Below are 21,203 nucleotides of genomic sequence, written 5' to 3'. Positions count from 1 at the left end.
TTTTTCTTTCATTTTCTCCCTATGCATTTATTTGTGTCAATACACTTTCTCAACTTGATAGTCATATAAATTCACAGCAGATTAATTGGCCAGAATGGATGAGAACAGTTCCTGTAACATCTAACTAGCATTTTTTCTGACCTTCTTCCTACTCTTGGGACACGCTCTGTTCTTCCCCAAACTGAAGGGACCAGAACAATGTCCTGAAAAAGCAGAGGGAAACCCCTTGGGGGAGCCAAGAAGAGGGTGTCTGAAATGTGCCTGTGTTTAGCAGAAGGGAAAGCTTGGCTTGCTGGTGGGGATCAAGGCACAGTGTTAACCTCAGATTTCTCCCCCAACACACAATAAAATCATAAAGATCAAAGGAACATGGTACCTGAGAGGGCGGATCAGAGAGAGGAGATCGTTTTGGCGACTTTTTCACCCTAAATGTGTCACTGGAAACAAAATTGAAAATGTAAACACAACAAACAGAGGTACAGAAAACTCCACAGCAATACAGCGGTGACTGCAGCCACGGCCGCCGCTGGCCCATCTGGCTCAGGCCACCCCCTGGTCACCGCCATCTCAGCACCAACAGAAAGACATCCGCGCCCACGAGGAAGTCTGACTTGCTAACAGATATTATTTTGGCCCCCAAGGGAAAGATGAATCAAGCTGGAAACCTTTAAAGAGATGCCATTTTGGAGTACTGACCCAGAAAATGAAGCTAAATTTAACCAGATGTTCTTACTTTAAAAAGCAAATTTTGGTGAGTGGATTAATTTATCTGGATTCGTCCAAGGAATGTCTGAACCAATTCAAGTTAAGGGTGGTGAGAGTTGGGGGAGGTTCATGACACCAATTTGCAGTATCCAATTTACAGATGGGAAACAGACACAGCAGTTAACGAACTGCACTGAGGGAGCCATTGTGGAAATGGAAAGTTCTAAGTCCTTAGGGGAATTCACAGAATCCGTCTTACTTGTAGGAACTTTGAGCTTCATAGATCCCTGTACCTCTAAGCTTCTAGGTGGGACTCTGACCAAAGGCAAGGCCAGCGACAAGGTCATTTTTTAATGTCTTTTCCTAACCAGGGTCAACAGACAAGTTTCAGGACTCCTCTCTCCCTTTCTTTCTCTTTCTTATAAATAATTGGGGGAGGAGGCAGACACAGGAGATGTGGCATCAGCCGCCTAAAGGGGTCACGGAGGAAGGGGTGTCAGATCCCAGGAGGAAGGGACAACTTTCAGCATACACAGTTACATCCACTGGCAAGTCAGGGAGTCATTTCCACAGTCAGAATGGAAGCCTCTTCCACTGTGTAGACTGGCCTCTGCCCCCGACTCTGTCCCTCTGCAGTGCGGTCCTACCCCCAGCAAGCAAGGGCTTTGTGGGTGGGGAGTCCCTTACCTTAGACCTTACTCCCTCCTCCCTGCTTTACACATTAACTGGACGGCAGAGCAATTTGACCCTCAAATCTTTCCTTGTGGTCTTTCCAATAAGCTGCTCCAACAATGGCATTTAATCATGAAAAAAAATACTAGAAATGGTGGTTTACAGCATTTATGGTATTGGCCATAAAAGCAGTGAAATGACAGCTTGAAGCATATATTTATTCATGCATATAAATATATAACTGTACATTTATAGTTGCTAAATGTCTCCAAAATGCTAAAAAAAAAAAAAAAAAATTCCTTAGGCAGAAGCAAGCCAGAGAGACTCAACTCTACCCGGGGCTTGCTGGATGCCTGGGACCTGGCCAGCTTCCCGGGTAAGGATGGGGGGGCAGAGAAGGTCAGACCCCTCTTGGCCAGGGAAGGCAAAGAGCTCTGTCTCCACCGACGCCCTCGAGCAACATACAGGTGGCAATGAGGCATGCTGACACACAGCCTGGCTCTGGGGACAAGGATGCAGGCTTAGAACAGACTGGTGATGGCTCTAACAGCGGTGGGCTCCACTTCCAGCAGCATGCTCCATGCGGAAAGGACTGCATTCCAAGGTCGCCCTTTGGAACGGCCCAACCATTCCTGCTTCACATGTTAGCAACAACAAGCCACAGTGGTTGCTGTGGTTGGACTGGATGGTTCTTTTAATGTGAAGCCATGGTGCTATTGAAAGCAATCGCCTGCTAGTCTAATTTACAATAAAAGAATGGAATGAGCAGTTTAAAAAAAAAATATATATATATATATATATATATATATATACACATATATGGGAAACCCTGGTGGGGTAGTGGTTAAGTGCTACAGCTGCTAACCAAAGGGTCGGCAGTTCGAATCTGCCAGGTGCTCTTTGGAAACTCTGTGGGGCAGTTCTACTCTGTCCTATAGGGTCGCTATGAGTCAGAATCGACTCGACAGCACTGGGTATACATATACATATATATATATGGGTTTCAGATAAAGACATCCAAGATGCAAGGAAAAAATGTTGCATTCCTGACAAGCAGACAGATGTTGGATAATCATGTTTTCACAGCCAAGCAGTTTCACTTATGCTAATCACCATGGAATGGAAAAGTCATCTCTGCTACCATGAAGCTCATGCCCCTTAACTCCCAGCCCTGCCATGGAAACATGGAAGGAGCAGCCATGAAGAGTAAATAAAAAGCTGGTGAGTGAAAACAAAAGGCAGGAAAAAGCACATTTGGCATAAGAGGCAGATTCCATTAAATATTTACTTACAACAGAGAACACACAGACATCACATCTTCAACCATCCTAAGACAAGAAGACAAAGAAAAAGAGAGACAGACAGAAGGAACTGACAAAAAAGGTAAATCTGCAGACAACTGGTTACTAACGGGTCAGGATACAACAGCTGTCCACTGTGGATTCTGTAGGGCAGTGTGGCCAACAGCCCAGGTTGGGGAAAGGAGCTGTCTGAGAATGCCTTCCTCTCTCTGCTCCAATTACCCCACAAAGCACCAGTGCCCAAGGAGCTTTGTCACCCAGTGTAGGATCTTCCCAACCACAATCTTGCCTGCACTTGAGGTGGGACCACAAGGTGGATTCGCCTCCCTGACCTTTGTTAGCTCAATGGTCCAATGCAAACGTGGTTGGGGACAGGATACAACCACGGTGTCTGTGGACAGGAGGAACCACATTTTTTGCCAGGACTGCCTCCCTGTCAGCACCAGCCAGCGGCGAAAGTCTGCCATCCTTCTAAGGAAGAGCCCATCCATCTTAAATGTTAAATGCTTCGGGCAGCCGGGGTCTGCCCTGTCAGCTCACTATCAGGAAACTGGTCTCCATGGCCTCGTGAACTTACTGAGGATCTTTTGCTTGAGAGCAAGGAGGGGGTCCCTAAGCTTGGTCCGGAGTCCTAAGAATGGACCTGCAGCCCTCTAAGCTCAAGCGGGGTCTTGGAATGGGCTCTGGAAGCATGGACACATGTATCGTTTAAGGGCAGCTACCTGGCCAGCAAGTGATTGTGGGCAACAGGGCATTTATGACTACGATTCTTCCTGGGGACTGTGGCATTGCTTCCTCCTTCAGGTTCTGTTGATCCCTTCTAAACCTGCAGGGGTTTGGACTCTGGTCTCCAAAAGATGACTAGGAAGGGGGAGGAGCCAAAGAGTGGTGTTTCTTATGGGTTGGTTGGGGTGCAGGAAGGGGTCTGGGCCAGGCCCCTCACTCATGGGTCCCCTGGAACCTAGTGTCTTTGACTCCTGGGCTAACATCTCCTTAATAGGGAGAGGCAAATAACATTAAATTTAACAATATTTTAAAGGGACTATCTCAGGGTTCTGGGCCACCCCCAAAAGCAATTCATGTGTCACAGAGGGAAAGGAGTAAGTCACCAACAGGGAGGCTGACCGGGTCTTAAATGGACTGTTCTCTTTCTACGGAATCTCCCAGACTTCTCCGGAGTTGAATGTCAGGTCTTTGGCCAAAAGTAAAGCTTTGAACCACTGACTCACTAAGGCCAAAGATCAAGGACTCTAGACTACAAAGGGGCATGTTGATGGAAAATGTCACCACTGTCACAGAGAGAGGAAGACAGCTACTCTGGCTGCCTAGTGAAATGGCCACATACAGGGCATGACAGCAAATGGGGACAGGTGAGGGCAGCCGAAGCTTATCCAGGCACATGACCAAGAATCACAGCCAACACATACCCGCCTCCGATCCTTACCAACTCCACCCCTGAACTTACGTCTTGAGGGGCGTCTTCTTCTTCTTGGCGGGCTTGTTGAGCCCATCCCCGTCCACTCCATTGGCATCCATGGCACTGGCTGGGATCTCAAAGGAGGCTGGGGATTTAGAAGGTGAGCTAGGGGTCTTGGAGGATGTCTTAAAGGGGTCAATGGACTCGTCACAGGTGTCTGGGTCAAAGTTGTATGATTGTTGGGGCAGTTTGGGAGACTCCTGCATTTTTGAGGTGGAAGAAAAAGGGTTAAAATTGGGGTCATCCCACTTGTCAATATCAAAGGTGTAGGTGCCTTTAGCAATGGGGATGTCATTGGGCTCAGCAGGGGACCTGGTAGGTGAGGCGGGAGTATTGTCCAGTTTTTCAGGTGTTTTTTTCATCTTTGGCCTCCTTAGGGGCATTTTGGCAACTGGCTTTTTGCCTGTCTTTTTGGTAGGAGGAGGGGTTTCCTGCTCGTTGTCCCAACTACCCTTGTCCTCAGAATAGTCAAACTCCAGCCTCACTGAGAGCCCTCTGGCTGGGGAGTCCTCTTGTCCCCCACTGTCTGATGGGGTCACCTCCACAGCCTCCGGGACCGTGGCAGGAGGCAACGTTTTCCTTCCAACGGGGGGTGAGTTCTGTACTCTCCCGCCTCCAGACACTTGGGGGATGGCCCCCTCTGCACGTTCTGAGTCCAAGGGGCAGGCAGCTTCGGGCAAAGCAGTAGGTTCTAGGGGTGTCTCCTCCAATAAGGCCGTTCCAGAACCTTCTGCCTCAGCTGGCTCTGTGTTTGTCTCGGATGCTGAATTCTCCTCCCGGAGGGCAGGACTCTCTTCAGCTGGCTCCTGTTGTGTCTCTTTCACTGGGGGGGGTTCTGTGGGTTTCTTAGAGGTCTGTTTCTTTTTTAAGGAAGGCGGCCTGGTTTTTTTAGTTCGTTTAAGGGTACTGGAAGCACTGCTCGAGCCCGTGCTGTGTGCATCTGGGGCCAGGGCCACCGCCTCGGGACTGCCTGAGCAGGAAGCACCATCAAAGTCACCAGCTTGCAGGCTGAGTGAGCGGGACAACGTCGACTTGGAGACAGGGACAGAGTCTGTGGACTTCCTCCGCGCACTCACTCTGCATTCCTGATCCTTAGAGTCTGAGCAGCGAGGCTCTAGGGTCTGGAAACTGTCCACCAGCTCGATGTTGTCAAAGTCTAAGTTGTACGTGCCGCTGCTGGCGATTGGCTTGTCTTCATCAAAGACAGCGGAGAAGGAGTGTGATGGGGGACGGAAAGGGTGGCCTTCCACTGGGTCGCTGCGAGGGCCATCGGAGATGGGGACTGTCTCAGAGCCACATCCTGAGGAAAAGCAGACAACGCAGTCACTAAGGACCCCGGGTACTTTGCAGCATTTCTTATCTTCTGCCAGACTGCCACCCTCTAGGGCAGAAGGTGACAAACTAGACCCCCAGGCCAACCCACTCACCAATGGACACTCAACTTTGGTACCAAGCCTGGTCCCTCTCACTATTAGCTCTAGACCCTGGACAGGTTTACCCTCAGTTCCGTCATCTGCAAAATGGGAGCGATAAGGCTGTGTAAAGACTAGCTCAGATCATTCAGTCATTCAACAAATCTTTACCAGGTCCATAACCAGGGCCAAGCACTGTCCTAGGTGCTGGGGACTCAGCAATGAACAAAACTCACAGAGTCCTTGCCCTCTTGGAAGTTACATTCTTGAGGGGGAAGACAGTCAAGAAGTAAATAAGTACAACGTACAGACTGTCAGATGGTGAGAAGTGCTACGGAGGGAAAAAAGCTGGGGCAGGAGAGTAGAGATTTTAAAATAAGGTAGTTGGGCAAGGCCTCAAGGAGATGTTTGAGCAAAGACCAGAAGGGGGGATGATGGTGTGAGCCCGGAGGCTATCCAGGGAGAAACATCATCCTAGAACCAGCAAGTGCAAAGGTCCTGGGGCAGGAGCACGCCTGTTGTGTCCCAGGAGCAGCAAAGAGGCCAGTGCGGCTACGGCAAGGGAGAAGAGCAGGATAAGAAGACAAAGTAATAACACAAGGAGGTGCCTGACCCACAGTAAGCCCTCAGTAAATTTTAGGTACCATCACCAAGGTCCCTAGGTGGTGCCAGTGGTTTGCAATCAGCTGCTAATCAAAGGGCTGGCAGTTCAAACCCACCCAGTGGCTCTGCAGAAGAAAGGCCTGGCGAATTGCTCCGAGATTACAGCCAACAAAACCCTATGGAGCACCCTGTAACACATGGGGTCACCATCAGTCAGAATCCACTCAGTGGCAAGGGAGTTGGGTTTTTTGGTTTACCGTTATCATCAGGGAGCCCTGATGGCGCAGTGGTTTAGAGCTCAGGCTGCTAACCAAAAGGACGGCATTTCGAATCCAACAAGTACTCCTTGGAAACTCTATGGGGCAGTTGTACACTGTCCTATAGGGTCGCTGTGAGTTGGAATCAACTTGACAGCAATGAGTCATCATCCAACTTGTTCTTGAGGACTCAGACATCGAGGAACAAAGGGAAGTCTTAATGTGAAGGCCCCCAGTGCCGCTGCGGCAGGAGGGCTGAATGCCCCCAGATGGCTACCTCCATGTGTCTCGTCCCCACCTCTGCTCCAGTCATCACCTGTAATCGCTCCCTCCCATCCTGCCTGCCATGGTTCTGCTCTTGGCCATTCCTCTCTGTCTGTTCTTGTTGCTCTTTCTGCCTCCTCATCCCAGCCTCCCTACCTCCTCAGCTACGGTCAGCCAAGAAGGTTGCTCCTTATTTTCCAATATGCTGCTCCAAATGTTGGCCAAATGATGCCCCATGACCTCCTTACCTCACTGCTCCATGAGGAGCCTTCCCCCCAGCTTTGGCTTGGTTACTTGGGGCTCTTTCTGCCTCCTCCTCCCAGCCTCCCTACCTCCTCAGCCATGGTCAGCCAAGAAGGTTGCTCCTTATTTTCCAATATGCTACTCCAAATGTTGGCCAAATGATGCCCAATAATCTCCTGACCCCACTGCTCCACAAGGAACCTTCCCCCGCCAGCTTTGGCTTGGTTACTTGGGGCTCTGCGTACACCAGGTGGTTCCTCTCATGCATTTCTGGGTTCACAGCTGCTCTGGGCAGCCAAGGATGCCAGCGAAGTAATTCTCCAGAAAACTGAAGACACGTCCCTAGACAAAGAAGCCAACTGCTGTAAACTGGCTTGTAGGGCTAGAAACTGGAAGAGTGCAGAACATGGGATAAAAGAAGCTGGAACACATACGACTTGGGACAGCTCTCCCCAAGTATGTGTCACTGACAGGTGTTATACCCTGCCCCACCCAGCACGGCTGCCAGGTAAATACAGGGAGCCTAGTTAAATTTGAATTTCAGATCAGTGAATGGTCTAAGTGTGTCCCATGTCACAATTAGGAACCCTGGTGGCACAGTGGTTAAGCACTCGGCTGTTAACCAAAAGGTTGGTGGTTTGAACCAACCAGCTGCTCTGCAGGAGAAAGATGTGGCAGTCTGCTTCTGTAAAGATTACAGCCTTGGAAACCTTATGGGGCAGCTCTACTCTGTCCCATAGGGTCGCTATGAGTTGGAATCGACTCGATGGCAACGGGTTGGGTATTTTATGTTGCGAACATTCACTGTTTATCTGAAATTCACATTTAACTGGGTGCCTGTGTTTTTGTTTTTAATTGTGGTTAGTGTATATATATATATATATATATAAAACAAGACATTTGCCTTTTCAATGTTTTTTGCATGTACAGTTCAGTGACATTACCTATGTTTGTCACGCTGTGCAACGACCACCACTGTCTGTATTTTATTGGCCAAACCTGGCACCCCATGCCCTGTCTCAGCAAATAAGAAGGGTTTGGGAAATACTTAAATCTAAGCTGGTTTCATATTGCAAAATTTCCCAGAGCAACTGACACTAGTGTGAACCTAGGAGCCCTGGTGGCGCAGTGGTTAAACACTCAGCTGCTGACCAAAAGGTCGGCAGTTCAAGCCTACCAGCCGCCCCATGGGAGAAAGATGTGGCAGTCTGCTTCCACAAAGATTTACAGCCTTGGAAGCCCTATGGAGCAGTTCTACTCTGTCCTCCAGTGTCGCTGTGAGTTGGGATTGCCTCGACGGCAATGGGAGCATGAACCTCTTGGTGGTCAGTATCTTTTGCCACGCTTACGAAACACTGCTCACCAAGCAAACCGGTCTCGTGGCATGTTTTGTGGAGTGCCTCAGCTGAAGAACTGCTGATCTGGGAGATGATAACACAAGGAGACTTCAAGCCGCTTGAGTTCAGGCACGCGTCGTATTTATCTTTGCTTCCCCCTCAGCCTGTTACACTTTCTCGTGCGGGCTCAATAAATGCCTCGAGTTGAGAGCATGATCTGGAAATACTTCCATTAGCCAGTCATGGTTTCAAACCTTTGCCTCTATTCCCACCCAATGCCACGCAGCCCCAACTTGGATCAGACACCCTACAAGATGGAGCATCTGTCCAAAGCCTCTCGGCTCTGCTTCCTTCCCCAGTGACTTCTCCACTGTCTCCCAAACACTCCTGCTTCCTTCCCATCTCAAAAGAAGAGCTGCACCCACCCCCACTTCTTTCTAAAATCACCTCCTCCTGGTTCCTCCAGGACCTGGCACCATTAGACACCCCCTTCTTCTAGAAGCAGGGACCTTGTCTTCCTGCCTTGTAATTATCCCTGGACACAGGGTACAAAGGGCACAGGGGACCAAGGACACTGATGAGGACCAGGGGCTTTCCAAGGGGCCCTGGAGGAAGAAGATTGAGCCTCCAGCTCACTGACTCCTTCATTTCTGAAACAAGGACCCCAACTAATTTCACGCTTTTCTCTCAAGCCGCCACATGCATCTCAACATCCTGAGGAAAGAAGCCGTCAGAAGCCCTTCAAATATCAGTGGTTCTCCCTGAATCACGCAACAATCAGCAGATATGCAGCTTGACCATCTGCTGCTTGTTGTCCCTAGAAGAGAAAGCTCCCTGCCTGCTTAACTCAGCTTTCCTGTTTAGAACTGACACTCCCTAATTAAATCATTATGGACCAGGAAACCCAATCTTACGGCAGGGTTTCTTAACCTCAGCACTGTGGACATTTTGGGATAGTGGGTTCTTTGTTGTAGGGGGCTGTCCTGTCCACTGAAGGATGTTTAGTGGCATCCCTTGTCTCTACCTGCTAGATTCCAGCGGTAACTCCAACTTCCCAGTTGTGACAACCACACATATGTCCAGGCTTTGCCAAGTGTCTCCTGCCCAGAGGGGAATACCTGGGGGAGTAGCCATAAGCCCAGCAGCTATCCTTCTCCAGCTTCAGGCCCTGGGCAGTTACGATGCAGCTAGCCCTGGCCAGTGTGCATACAAGCAGCAGCCCCAATTCAACAGAAAGGCTTGGCTCATCTCTGGGCAGACAGCGAGGGCAGCACGGGGCAGAGGAAGGGCCGTGGGAAGTGTAGTTGTGATGGAATGCATTGAAGCCACACACCGATAGATCCCAGGTCATCCAACGCTGGGTGCTACTTCCTGGCAATATGGCCTGGCCTCTCCCTTGACCTGTGGCTCATGTGACATTCACAGTTGATAGAGGGGGCAGCCCAGCCAAGGAGAGCCCAGGCATTTGTGGTGGCCTCAACCCTCAATGTGCTTTGCAATCCCGGGCTGATAATTTGTCCTTCTGAGCCTTGGGGGCTCATCTGTACCACGGACATTCTTGCAGGGCTGAAGTGAGGTGCCATGTGAAAGCATGTACCCCAGGGCACAGCAGGGCCTGGAGATGGAAGCCGTGGCCCCTCAAGTCCTGCACGTGCCCTCAGGACACCATGCCGCCTCTATCCCCGCTCGGGCTATGAAGAGCCCTTGGCTCGCGGCTTGGAGGTGCCCCAGCCCATCCAGGAGTTCTAACAACATGACCACTATAAGGACAGCCAAGGATTCCATTCACACTGCCATGGAAGGCCGGGGCACAAGAGACTTCAGAGATTCGTAGGCCAGCCTCTTAGTTTTAAGGGTCAGAGAACTGGGCTCAGATAAGCTGAATCTCCTTCCCTCCCGCACGCCCCACCCAGGAACAAGGGGCAGATCCAAGGTGAAGACCCGGCATCTCACAATCCTCCCATCCCACGGAGCACAAACATGCTGGGAGGGCCCACGGCATGGTGACAAACGGTTATGCAAAAGTAGATTTCCAGAAGGAAAAACCAGTCTGTATTCATAGCCAAAGGTCTTGCTGATTACCCATGAAGTTCTTTCAGCACCTTTAGCAACGCAGGGTACTTTACAATGGAGCTTCCTCTCTTGCCCTTCCTCCCCGAGGTTCTCAGCATGGACCGTCCCTATCTCTCTAAAAAAAAAAAAAAAAATCCTCTAGCCATCTACAAAAACACCACCTCCTTCCTCCTCATGCTGCTGCGATGCCCCAAGCTAGTCTGTAGCTGGACCAGAAAAGACTGCTTCGAGAAGGCAGTCTGCTAACAATGACAATACACAGATCTTTGTACAGCCCAGGGGCTTTAAGCAGACACAGCTCCAAGCTTATTGTATAAGCCTCATAAATTTATGCTCACTGTAGTTTTTAAAGGAGGAGAAGTGTAAAGTCCTTTTTCAATGACTCCAACCCATGTAATCGAAGGTTCCCAGGGACTGTGACGCAGTGGTAATTAACATCTCCAGCCCCTCCCTGGGTCCTCTAGATACAGTCATGGTTTAGAAATCCCCACCCAGAAAGAGGTGGGTGCTGTGTGTGTTTGCATGTGTGTGTGTGTGCGCGTGCAACAGTAGAGACTCTGCTTTGCTTTGTTGAAGAGGAAGTCAGGCAGAAGGAAGAAAGCAAGACCAAAGAAAAGAAGAGAAATGGCAAGCATTCCCTAGAAATGGGCAGGGGATTTATTTGGCTGGGTAGCTGTCCTCCTCCAGGCACGCCCCAGGAGGACTCTCTGGAACTCCCCCTGGGCTCACACCACAAGGCTGCACCCAGGGCCTCCCCCAGGGAACTCCCAACACTTGGTTACCTGGTTCTTCTGGGAGTGGCTGGGTGCTGACCCCTGATTCCGGGATGACTTCAGGGGGAGGTGAAGGTGGGGCCGGGGGAGCTTTGACAGGGGTCGTCGACTCCGGGGTCTCGAATGCTTCTTCAGAGTCAGAACTCCTGACAGAGAGAGAAGGAGAGAGCCAAGGTTAGAAAGGGCCCAGAGCCTGTTTGCTCAGAGGGGCCACGGGGCCCATCCTGCTGAGTATCACGCAGCTTCTGACCCCCGGGACTGGGGAATCCAGCTCACTGCTCAGGCAAACAGTTCCAGGACAGATACGGGGAGAGTCATTTGGTAGCATGATTCCCAGGACTGAGCCTCAGTAACACCAGTTTTGACTGTGCCCAAATGATACCTACTTTGAACTCAGCTCTGCTCGAAAGACATGTGTCTCACCTTAGCAGCCAAAACAAGCCCAGTGGAATCTTTTGGTGAACTCTGGCACAGGCTATTGGGTGCCGACATAGTCAAGCAGACAGAGAGCCATTTAGCGAGTTACAGGGACCACTTCAATGCCGGGGACCCAATACACCAACAGGACTGATCCCCTCACAGTCCATGACACGAGCTCTCCTTTGGGCCTTCCCCTCCCACCCCATCATTTTCCCCGCTGCCCTTCCCACACAGCCTTCCATAACTTGTTATTATGGACGCTTCACTTTTCACTGTGTTCACTATCCTTCTCCTCTACTGAACTCAAAGTGCCAGGAGATCAGCCAGCCTTGCTCACCCCAGCATCCCAGAGCCTAAAATGCGTGCAGTGAATCAATACCTGTTGAATGAACAACTGCTAATGAATGGATAAACACAAAAGCCAGCCAGTCGCCCAGTCCGCCAGCCCCAGAATGGGCCAGACCACAGACACAAGCAGCCTGCCAAGCCCAGCAGTGTGGAGATGGCCTTACTGGTTTGCGGGGAAGCCTGCTTTCAAGGAACCGGGCCAAAAACCCACCGGAGGCAGCTCCACTCAGCCCCATGGGAGGCTACTTGATCAAACTCAAGCCGAGGGGCTAAAGAATCCCAGAGCTGATGGCAAGCAGCCCTCCCCATCGCCTGCTTCTATCGGAGACTCGACTTTAAGCCAGAAGGAATCAGGCAGCTAAGCAAGTCCTGCTTCCATCCGGCTGCTGAGCTCCTCACCAGTGCCCCCCAAGTTTGCTCATATTCCCAGGGGTCTGAGGATGGCCAGAGGAGGCACAGCAGCCTGGGCTGATTCCCATCTCAATAGTTCAAAGAGCCCATTAATGATCAAGAGGGTGGATACTTGTGAGTACTGATCACATGAATGGTTCCAGCAGGGAAATGAACGTGATGGGCAAAGGCCCCAGTGTCACTGAGCCCCACAGCCCCCACAAGGCTCAAAGGAGTGGGAACCTCCGCCGAGGTCACCATCTTCTAAAGCCCCATCAGCAGAGACCACAGGAACCAGACCAATCCCTCACAGTCAGCCAGAACCCGAAATAAAGAGCCATCTAATGACTTCCCCTTCCAGAAAATCTATACCGATGCTCCTACAATTTCATCTGTTGGCAACTCGCTTCATCAGTACCCAAGACCATCCCCCCCACAAGGACGCTGGTCCCTCTGAATAGATACAAAGCCCGCCAAGAGATGAGGAGAAACACCGGAGCTGCTTCTAAAGCCCGGGCAGTATTACACTTCTTGAGTACATTCCTAATTCCTGCCAAAACAACACGGGACATACTGACTTTTTACAAACACACATCAATATTAAAGGACTAAGCTTTTGTCTATGGGGAGAATTTAAGATCCACACTTTGACAACAACAGATGTAGGGACCAGAAGTTTTGCAGAATCTGTTTACCGGCATGAAAAACACAAGGAGGTTACACACTGAACATCAAAGAAGGAGGGTTTTGATCAGTGGGTGGGCCCTGGGTCCTGCCCTGAGAATGCAGTCCCCTCACCCCCTGAGCCCTGCACACATCAGCAATAATGTTCAAGGGACTCGCAGAGCCAACTTGCCTCTTTCCAGAGCTTTCTTGAAGGACTAGGAGAGTGGAGTCACCACTGCTGGTCACGGCTGTCCACACCCACCGGGCCCACTCCACGGGGGACCACATCTGCCAGGAGCCAAAAGCCATCTCAACTAAAGTGCAGCCTCTGTCCCCTGAATTCCACCCAGATTCGCTTGCTGGTATCTCCGGGATCCAGGTCTCTTTAGAAGTCACAAAAAAGTTTGCCGCATCACCGGGCCACGGTGCTGTGAGCCTCTCCGGTGTCCCGAGTCCCTGAGGCCGCCCCACAGCTCCTCAGCCGTCTTCTGCTTCCCTGGGCCCTGGTGATGCATGGCTTTGGAGCACAAAGGGCCTCTGCTTTGTCCCAACAGCAAAAGCAAGCGACAGGGAGGGCCGGATACGCTTGGATTCAACTGCTGAATTCCAATGAGGTCTCTGCAGCCACAGCTGCCCAGCCTGGACACCTGCTCAGAAGAGGCCACCATTCACCGTCGCCCGTGTGTTGAGAGGAAGTGGATGGGTAGAGGAGGCACAGCAAGCCTCTCTGGGATTTCTCCCCTGTTTACTATCAACTATTTCTGGGTCAAAACACCAGGGGCCACATGAACCGTCAGAATGGCATCCGCTTCCGGCCCTGCCTGCCTTGTTTTCATAGTCCCGCACCCTCTCCCAGGAGCAGAGAGCAGGTTAATTAGAGGAGGTGGATGGCAGCTTTTTTAATTAGCTCTTTTTTCCCTATTCAGTTTCCCAGGGGCTCAAAAGCATTTCCAAGAGCTGGAATTTCTGCAGTCCACCCACAAAGAGTCTGTGCATAAAAATAAAGCAGTATTTGAGAGTTCCAGTGCATAAAAACCGTTCCCATTGGCTGTTCGGTCTTTTTTCCTACTAAAGGAAACTAAAATACAAGAAATTATTCCGTTGAGGCTTCTTTCAAAATGAAAGAAAATGAAATCAATTTCATTTGATACATACACGCATCAGAAAGATAACGTGCTGCTATAGTTTGCTAAAATGTCTCTAAATTACAGAAATATATTTGCCAGGATATGCATATGCTATGCTCAGCATATAATAATAAATAAATAATAAAATAGGTGTACTTCCATAGCTTAAAGAGATTGCCGTTAATGACCGGGCACTAGATACTGACTTTTTTTAACTCCCAGCATGAAAAGCAAGGCTAGATACCACGCTGTTTTGTTGTTGTTAGTTGCCATTGAGTTAGCTCCTCCTCACAGCCACCCCACGTATAACAGCTTGAAACATTGCCCAGTCTGGTGCCATCTTCATGGTCATTGGTATGAGCGAGTCCATTGTTGTGGCCACTGTGTGTTCTGAGTGTCTTCCACACTAGGGGGCTCAACTTCCAGCACTCTATTGGACAATATTCTGTTGTGATCCATAGGGTGTTCACTGGCTAATTTTTGGAAGCAGATCGCCAGGCTTTTCGTCCCAGTCTGTCTTAGTCTGGAAGCTCTCCTGAAACCTGTCTACCCCGGGTGACCCTGCTTGTATTTGAACTACTGGTGGCAAGCCTTCCAGCATCACAGCAACACACAAGCCACCAGAGTACGACAAACTGACAGATGGTGGAAATACCAAACTACCTACATGATAACAGCTACCATGTGTGGAACATTTAATTATATGTCAGGCACTGTGTGAGGCCCACTTGTACATTGATCTATAATCTTAAAAAAGAATCCTGCCTGTGGAGGGCAGGCTCATTTTACAGATGAGAAAACCATGGCTTAGAGAGGCCACATGGCTAGTAACGGATGGAAACCAGGACTCAAACGTAGTACTATTTCTAAAGTCTGTGCCCTTTTCAGTACACCAGTGACTCCCAAACGTTTTTAACAAGAGCTTTTTTCCAAATAAAATCTTACATGGAATTCCTATGCACAGAAAAGATACAAGTAGTATTTCATTTATATCATAAGCTCAATTTATAATATATTCTAATTAGAAAGTCTATCATTCAGAATAATCAAGCTGTTTGAATGAACTTAAAGATTTGACTTTGGGATGGGGGATGCCAGCTGTAGCTTGATACCTGTACATTATCAAGAAAAGTCCTGGCACATATAAATGAGGAGTTACATACAGCGACTGTTTTTTAACAGCTTGTCACGTGGTTGTGGGACAGTCTTTAACTAGCTAGGCAGACAGGGCAAGAGGGCTACGTAATTGCACAAAACCGAAGGTTAACTGTCAGCACACGGCAATAAGCTGGTGGTATCCAATACCATACAGTGTAGTATATACAGAAAGACAGATGGAAACTTGCAACCCCAAGTGTCAACAGACTGTGTGAGCCACTGGAACCCGAACCCACCAAGTGCCCCAAGTGTGTGGAGAATCTTTAAAGCGCTTTCAAGTCCCACAGAGCAGTTTGAAAACCTCTGCCCCACACAATGCTGAATTCAGCCCCTCCGCAGATGAAATCCTGTGTCAAACAGGACACAGAAACTTCATCATACCAAAGCCTTTGGGACACAGCAGAGGCAGTGGTCAGAGGTCAACTTATAGCAATGGGTGCACACATCAAAAAAGCAGAAAGGGACAAAATCAAAACATTAGCTACACAGCTTGAACAAACAGAAAGAGGGCAGAAGAAGCAGCCCAGAGCCACCAGAAGAAAGGATATAATAAAGATCAGAGCAGAAATAAATGAAATAGAGAATAGAAAAACAATTACAAAGAATCAACAAAACCAAAAGTTGGTTCTTTGAAAGGATCAACAAAATCGACAAGCCACTGGCCAAACTGACAAAAGAAAAACGAGAGAGGACCCATATAACCCAAACAAGAAATGAAATGGGGGACATTTCAACAGACCCAACTGAAATAAAAAGGATCATAACAGAGTATTATGAAAAAGTATACTCCAACAAATTTGAAAACCTAGAGGAAATGGACAAATTTCTAGAAACACACTCCCTACTCAAACTAACACAAAACAATGTTGAAAATCTGAATAGACCCATAACAAGAGAATAGATTGAAAAGGTAATTAAAAAAAACTCCCAACGACAAAAAAAAAAAAGAACACAGAAACTGTCCCCAAAGCAAGAGCCAGATGACTGACAAAATATTGACCCTAAGGACCTATTTCCCTATATTTTTGGCTTGGTTTAAATATCTTCATGTTTTACTTCTTTGAACTGTAACAACAAAATAGTATAATATCAATACCCACATACAAATATGTATGTGTCTGTGAATATAATATAATACAACGTACTATAATACAAACACACATACATACATGTGTGGATTGTGCATATATGTATGTGTATATAAATAAAACACAGGTTATCTCTTAATAAAAATGTCCTATACCTGTAGCTTTCCAGTATATATTAGATGGCTACATTTTGCTCAAGTTTCACTAGAGATAATTCAAGGGTTTGGAATAATAATTCACTACGGTAGCCAATAAATTTCCAAGTGAAATTCTGAGACCATAGAATCTTCCAACTTGGAAGCTGGAAGAAAATTTTAGAGATCATATCATATTTCAACACATTTACCTCCTGTTATGGATTGAATTATGTCCCCCCAAAACGCGGGTCAACTTGGCTAGGCCATGATTTCCAGTATTATGTGGTTATCCTCCATTTTGTGATCTGATGTAATTTTCCTATGTGTTGTAAATCCTACCCTCTAGGAGCCCTGGTGGTTCAGTGGTTAAGAGTTTGGCTGCCAACCAAAAGTTTGGCAGTTCAAATCCACCAGCCACTCCTTGGAAACCCTATGGGGTAGTTCTACTCTGTCCTATAGGGTCGCTATGAGTCCGAATCAACTGGATGGCAACAGGTTTGGGTTTTTTTTTTTTTTAATGATGTTAATGAGGCAGCATTAGAGGCAGTTATGTTGGTGAGGCAGGACACAATCTACAGGATTAGGTTGTATCTTGAGTCAATCTCTTTTGAGATATAAAAGAGACAGGCGAGCAAAGAAGAAAGGGACCTTATCACCACCAAAAAAGAGCAGCCAGGAGCGAAGTGCATCATTTGGTTTCAGGGTCCCTGTGCTGAGACGATCCTAGACCCGGGAAAGATAAATGACAAGACCTTCGCCCAGAGCCAAAAGAGAGAGAATGTCTTCCGCTGGCGCTGGCACCATGAATTTGGACTTCTAGCCTCCTAAACTGTGACAGAAGAAAACTTCGGTTTGGTAAAGCCATTCACTCGTGGTATTTCTGTTATAGCAGCACTAGATAACTAAGACATTTTGTTTTTTAATCAAGTGAGGAAATTGAGGCAGGAGAGCTGAAGTGACTTGCCCATGATCACTGACCCACTGTTGGCAGAGCCACAGCTAGAACTCTGCTCTTCTGTTCCCAGCCCCGTGTTCCACAGAACCGGGTCTGCCTTCGTCAATCAGTCTCCAAAATAAGAGCCTTTTTTCTAAATACAATGGCTGCCCCCCAAGGCAACCCCCTTTTCCACCAAAAAATAATACCATCTTGGAATGCTTCCGAAAATCTAAAGTTACTATATTTAATGTTACCTGATTATCAAGACAGTTCGTTCTTAAGCACTGCCAGAGGGAAAGGGGATACTTCCCATAAGCCTACGTATTTCTAGATCAATTTCTTGAATTTCCAACATGAAAGTGATCCTTGGGATGCAGGTTCTTGGACCACCCACCCAGAGTGCAGGGACACTGTGCAGGACCCTCTGGGATGGAGGCCAGTCCCAGGACTTAAGTCCCACCCTCTGGGCTCCTGCGGAGGGGACAACCTGAGCAAGAAGGGCGCTGTCTGAGCACCTCTCTCTGGCCTCCCTCCTCCCTTGAAGGCCAAGCCCAAGTAAAGGCCACAGTTCTGGCCAAAAGCCCTGCATCACAAAAGATCAGCTGGCAGCGTCCAGGCCAAAAGGCCATCTGCCATCCCTGAAGAGAGAGGAAGACCTTCCAGAAACAAAACTGAGCTCTCAGCAGATGAAGCCATCTCATTCATCTCTGCATCTCAGAGTGTGATGGATTTATGAATGTGTTTGAAACTGCTGTGTACTAGATCCCGTTCTCAATAAAAGCCGTCCCTGCCTCAACATACACAAGCACACAGACACACCACAGATGTCCACACCACACACACACCACACACACAGCCCACTCCATATACATATCACATGCGCACATACACACACACATATATACCATACACACCACACTACACACACAGCCCACACCATACATACACCACACACACATACACACACACCACACCACACACAGAGCCCACACCACACACAGCCCATACCACACACACAGCCCACACCATACATACACCACACACACATACACACCACACACACATACACACCACACACACATAGACACCACACCACACACACAGCCCACACCACACACACAGCCCACACCACACACACAGCCCACAACACACACACAGCTCACACCATACATACATCACACACACGCACACCATACGCACATACACACCACACCACACACACAGCCCACACCACACACAACAGCCCACACCACACACACAGCTCACACCATACATACACCACACACACATACACACACACCATACACACACACCACACCCACAGCCCATACCACACACACAGCCCACACCACACACAACAGCCCACACCACACACACAGCTCACACCATACATACACCACACACATGCACACCATACACATATACACACCATACCATGCACACTGCCCACACCGCACACACAGCCCACACCGTACACACAGCCCACACCGTACACACAGCCCACACCATACATATACCACACACACGTACACACACACCACACCACACACGCAGCCCACACACAGCTCACACCATACATACACCACACACACACACCATACACATACACGCCATACCACGCACACTGCCCACACTGCACACACAGCCCACAATGCACACATACCGCATACCACGCACACAGCCCACATCGTGCACACGGCCCACACCATACATACACCACACACACACACCATACGCACAACACATACACAGCCCACATCATACATACACCACACACACACTCCATACCACATACACAACCCACACCATAGAGCCCACACCATACATCACACACACACCATACACACATACACACCACACTACACACATAGCCCCCACCATACACACAGCCCCCACCACACACACAACCCATACCACACACAGAGCCCATTCCATACATACATCTCACACACACATATACCATACACACACAGCCCACACTGCACACACAGTTCACACCGCACACACAGCCCACACTGTACACACAGTTCACACTGCACACACAGCCCACACCACACACACACACATATACTTCCCTCCTGCCTACAATGGCTTGCCCAGACTGGTGATATTTTAACTTTTTAGGGGCTGACAGGAAAGGTTCTTTCACTTCAGTTTGCCCACCCAGATGTAGAAACGGAATTTGCTCTACAATATCGCTCCTCGATCCTGAAGCAAAGGGAGCGCGTGATCGTAACACAACAAACACTGAGCCATCTAGGCGGTCAGGTGACTGGGAGCAGCGGGCAGGCGCTGTCGCCCGTGAAGGCAGGCTAGCTGTGGCAAGCCAGGCTGCTAGACTTCAGGCTGACACCCTATTCATTTGAGCGAGGCCGCCTAGGGAAAATCAAAGCAGACGACAGCCAGGTTCCCGGCACCTAAAGTTGGCTTGCTGAGGCAGGTCGTATTTTCAGATTCACTCCGACTGCATAGAGGGACATTAGCAGGGCTCACAGGGGCAGTGGCTACCATCATCTGGGTGGGCCACCTCTGGGTTCGGCTACATGCCCAGCACAGAACCCTGGGGTGAAGAGGGAAGCACAGACTGAGGAATCCCACAGACCTGGCTACAGCTGGTTGTAAACAGAACACGGTTATGAGAAGCAGGAACCAGCTCTGCACAGCTAGAACAAAATGGAATTTACTGAAAATCTACTGCAGGAATCGGGTTTGAGGAGATAGGAATCCGGTTATTTGGCCTCTATTTTTGGACATCTCAGCACTCAGCTCATGGTTTAAATTTCAGGGAGGGGGTGTCTAATTGGCCCATCCAATTGCATGCCCATTTCTTAGCTAGAAAGAGGGTTGTTGTTGCCATCGAGTCGGCTCTGACTCAGGGCAGCCTTATGTCTGACAGAATGAAACACTGCCCAGTCCTGTGCCATCTTCATGATTGTCGCTGTGCTCATGTCCACTGTTGTAACCACTGCGGATTTATTTCGAGTGCCTTCCAACCTAGGGGGCTCATCTTCCAGCACTATACTGGACAATATTCTGTTGCGTTCCACAGGATTTTCATTGGCTAAGTTTTGGAAGTAGATTACCAGGCCTTTCTTACTAGTCTGTCTTATCTGGGAGCTTTGCTAAATCTTGTCCACCATGGGTGACCCTGCTGGTATTTGAAATACCAGTGGCATGGTTTCCAGCATCATATCAACATGCAAGCCATCACAGCACAACAAACTGACAGACGGGTGGTGGAGAAGGGGTTAGGGAAATCTAATAAACAATGTTTCCACACCAAATGGACTAAGAGAGACAGAATTCCCAAAAAGGGAATCCAAGTGGAAACGGTGCTAGGTGGCCCACAATGTGCACCGTGGAATCCCTCCCAGCTGTGCCCCCTGCTCTCCGGCTGTGTGACCTTAGGCCAGTCACTTGACCTCCTGTGGCCACTTGTCTATTAAACGGGAATAATCACCCTCACGATAAGGTCTCCCCCTTGTTACTGCAGCTCCAATTCTGCCCTGGGCCTCCAGGCACTGCAGACTGGGGAAATGTCGGCCACCAAGCTGACCAAGTTTACTACTTTATTTGGTCAAAGCAACTGAGCTGGGTATGAGGGAGAACCTGGAGGCTTTCCACCAAGTGGAAGGACCACTGTCTTCCCAGGTTTTCAGTTGACAGATGTGTGTCCTGGAAAATGCAGGGACTCTCAGAGTCGTACTGAGCCCAACCTCAACCTTCTTGCAAGGTGCACCCAACCCATGGGCTACAGGGACAGAGGAGTTTTCAGAATGCTTGGCGTGACATTGTACACATGGGTGTACATGTGT

The 21,203-nt window shown here is 49.0% G+C and overlaps 1 protein-coding gene across 13 annotated transcripts in view; it reads right to left on the bottom strand.

Annotated features, from left to right (window-relative positions):
* TACC2 (transforming acidic coiled-coil containing protein 2) overlaps window positions 1-21,203 on the bottom strand; it is a 264,177-nt gene that overhangs the window by 43,050 nt on the left and 199,924 nt on the right. For 12 of the 13 annotated variants that reach the window (XM_049855746.1, XM_049855751.1, XM_049855752.1 and 9 more), the window contains 3 exons: window positions 11,127-11,263; window positions 4,144-5,455; window positions 377-437 (listed from right to left, as the gene is read on the bottom strand). In XM_049855746.1, the coding sequence (XP_049711703.1) occupies window positions 377-437; window positions 4,144-5,455; window positions 11,127-11,263 (1,510 nt within the window). Of the gene's footprint in view, window positions 1-376; window positions 438-4,143; window positions 5,456-11,126; window positions 11,264-13,131; window positions 14,004-21,203 lie in introns of those variants that run through there. The other variant, XM_049855755.1, reaches the window with a different exon arrangement.

The sequence above is a fragment of the Elephas maximus genome, chromosome 16 (genome assembly GCF_024166365.1).
Source record: "Elephas maximus indicus isolate mEleMax1 chromosome 16, mEleMax1 primary haplotype, whole genome shotgun sequence".
Taxonomy (NCBI): domain Eukaryota; kingdom Metazoa; phylum Chordata; class Mammalia; order Proboscidea; family Elephantidae; genus Elephas; species Elephas maximus.
This window is presented reverse-complemented; position numbering and strand designations above follow the sequence as displayed.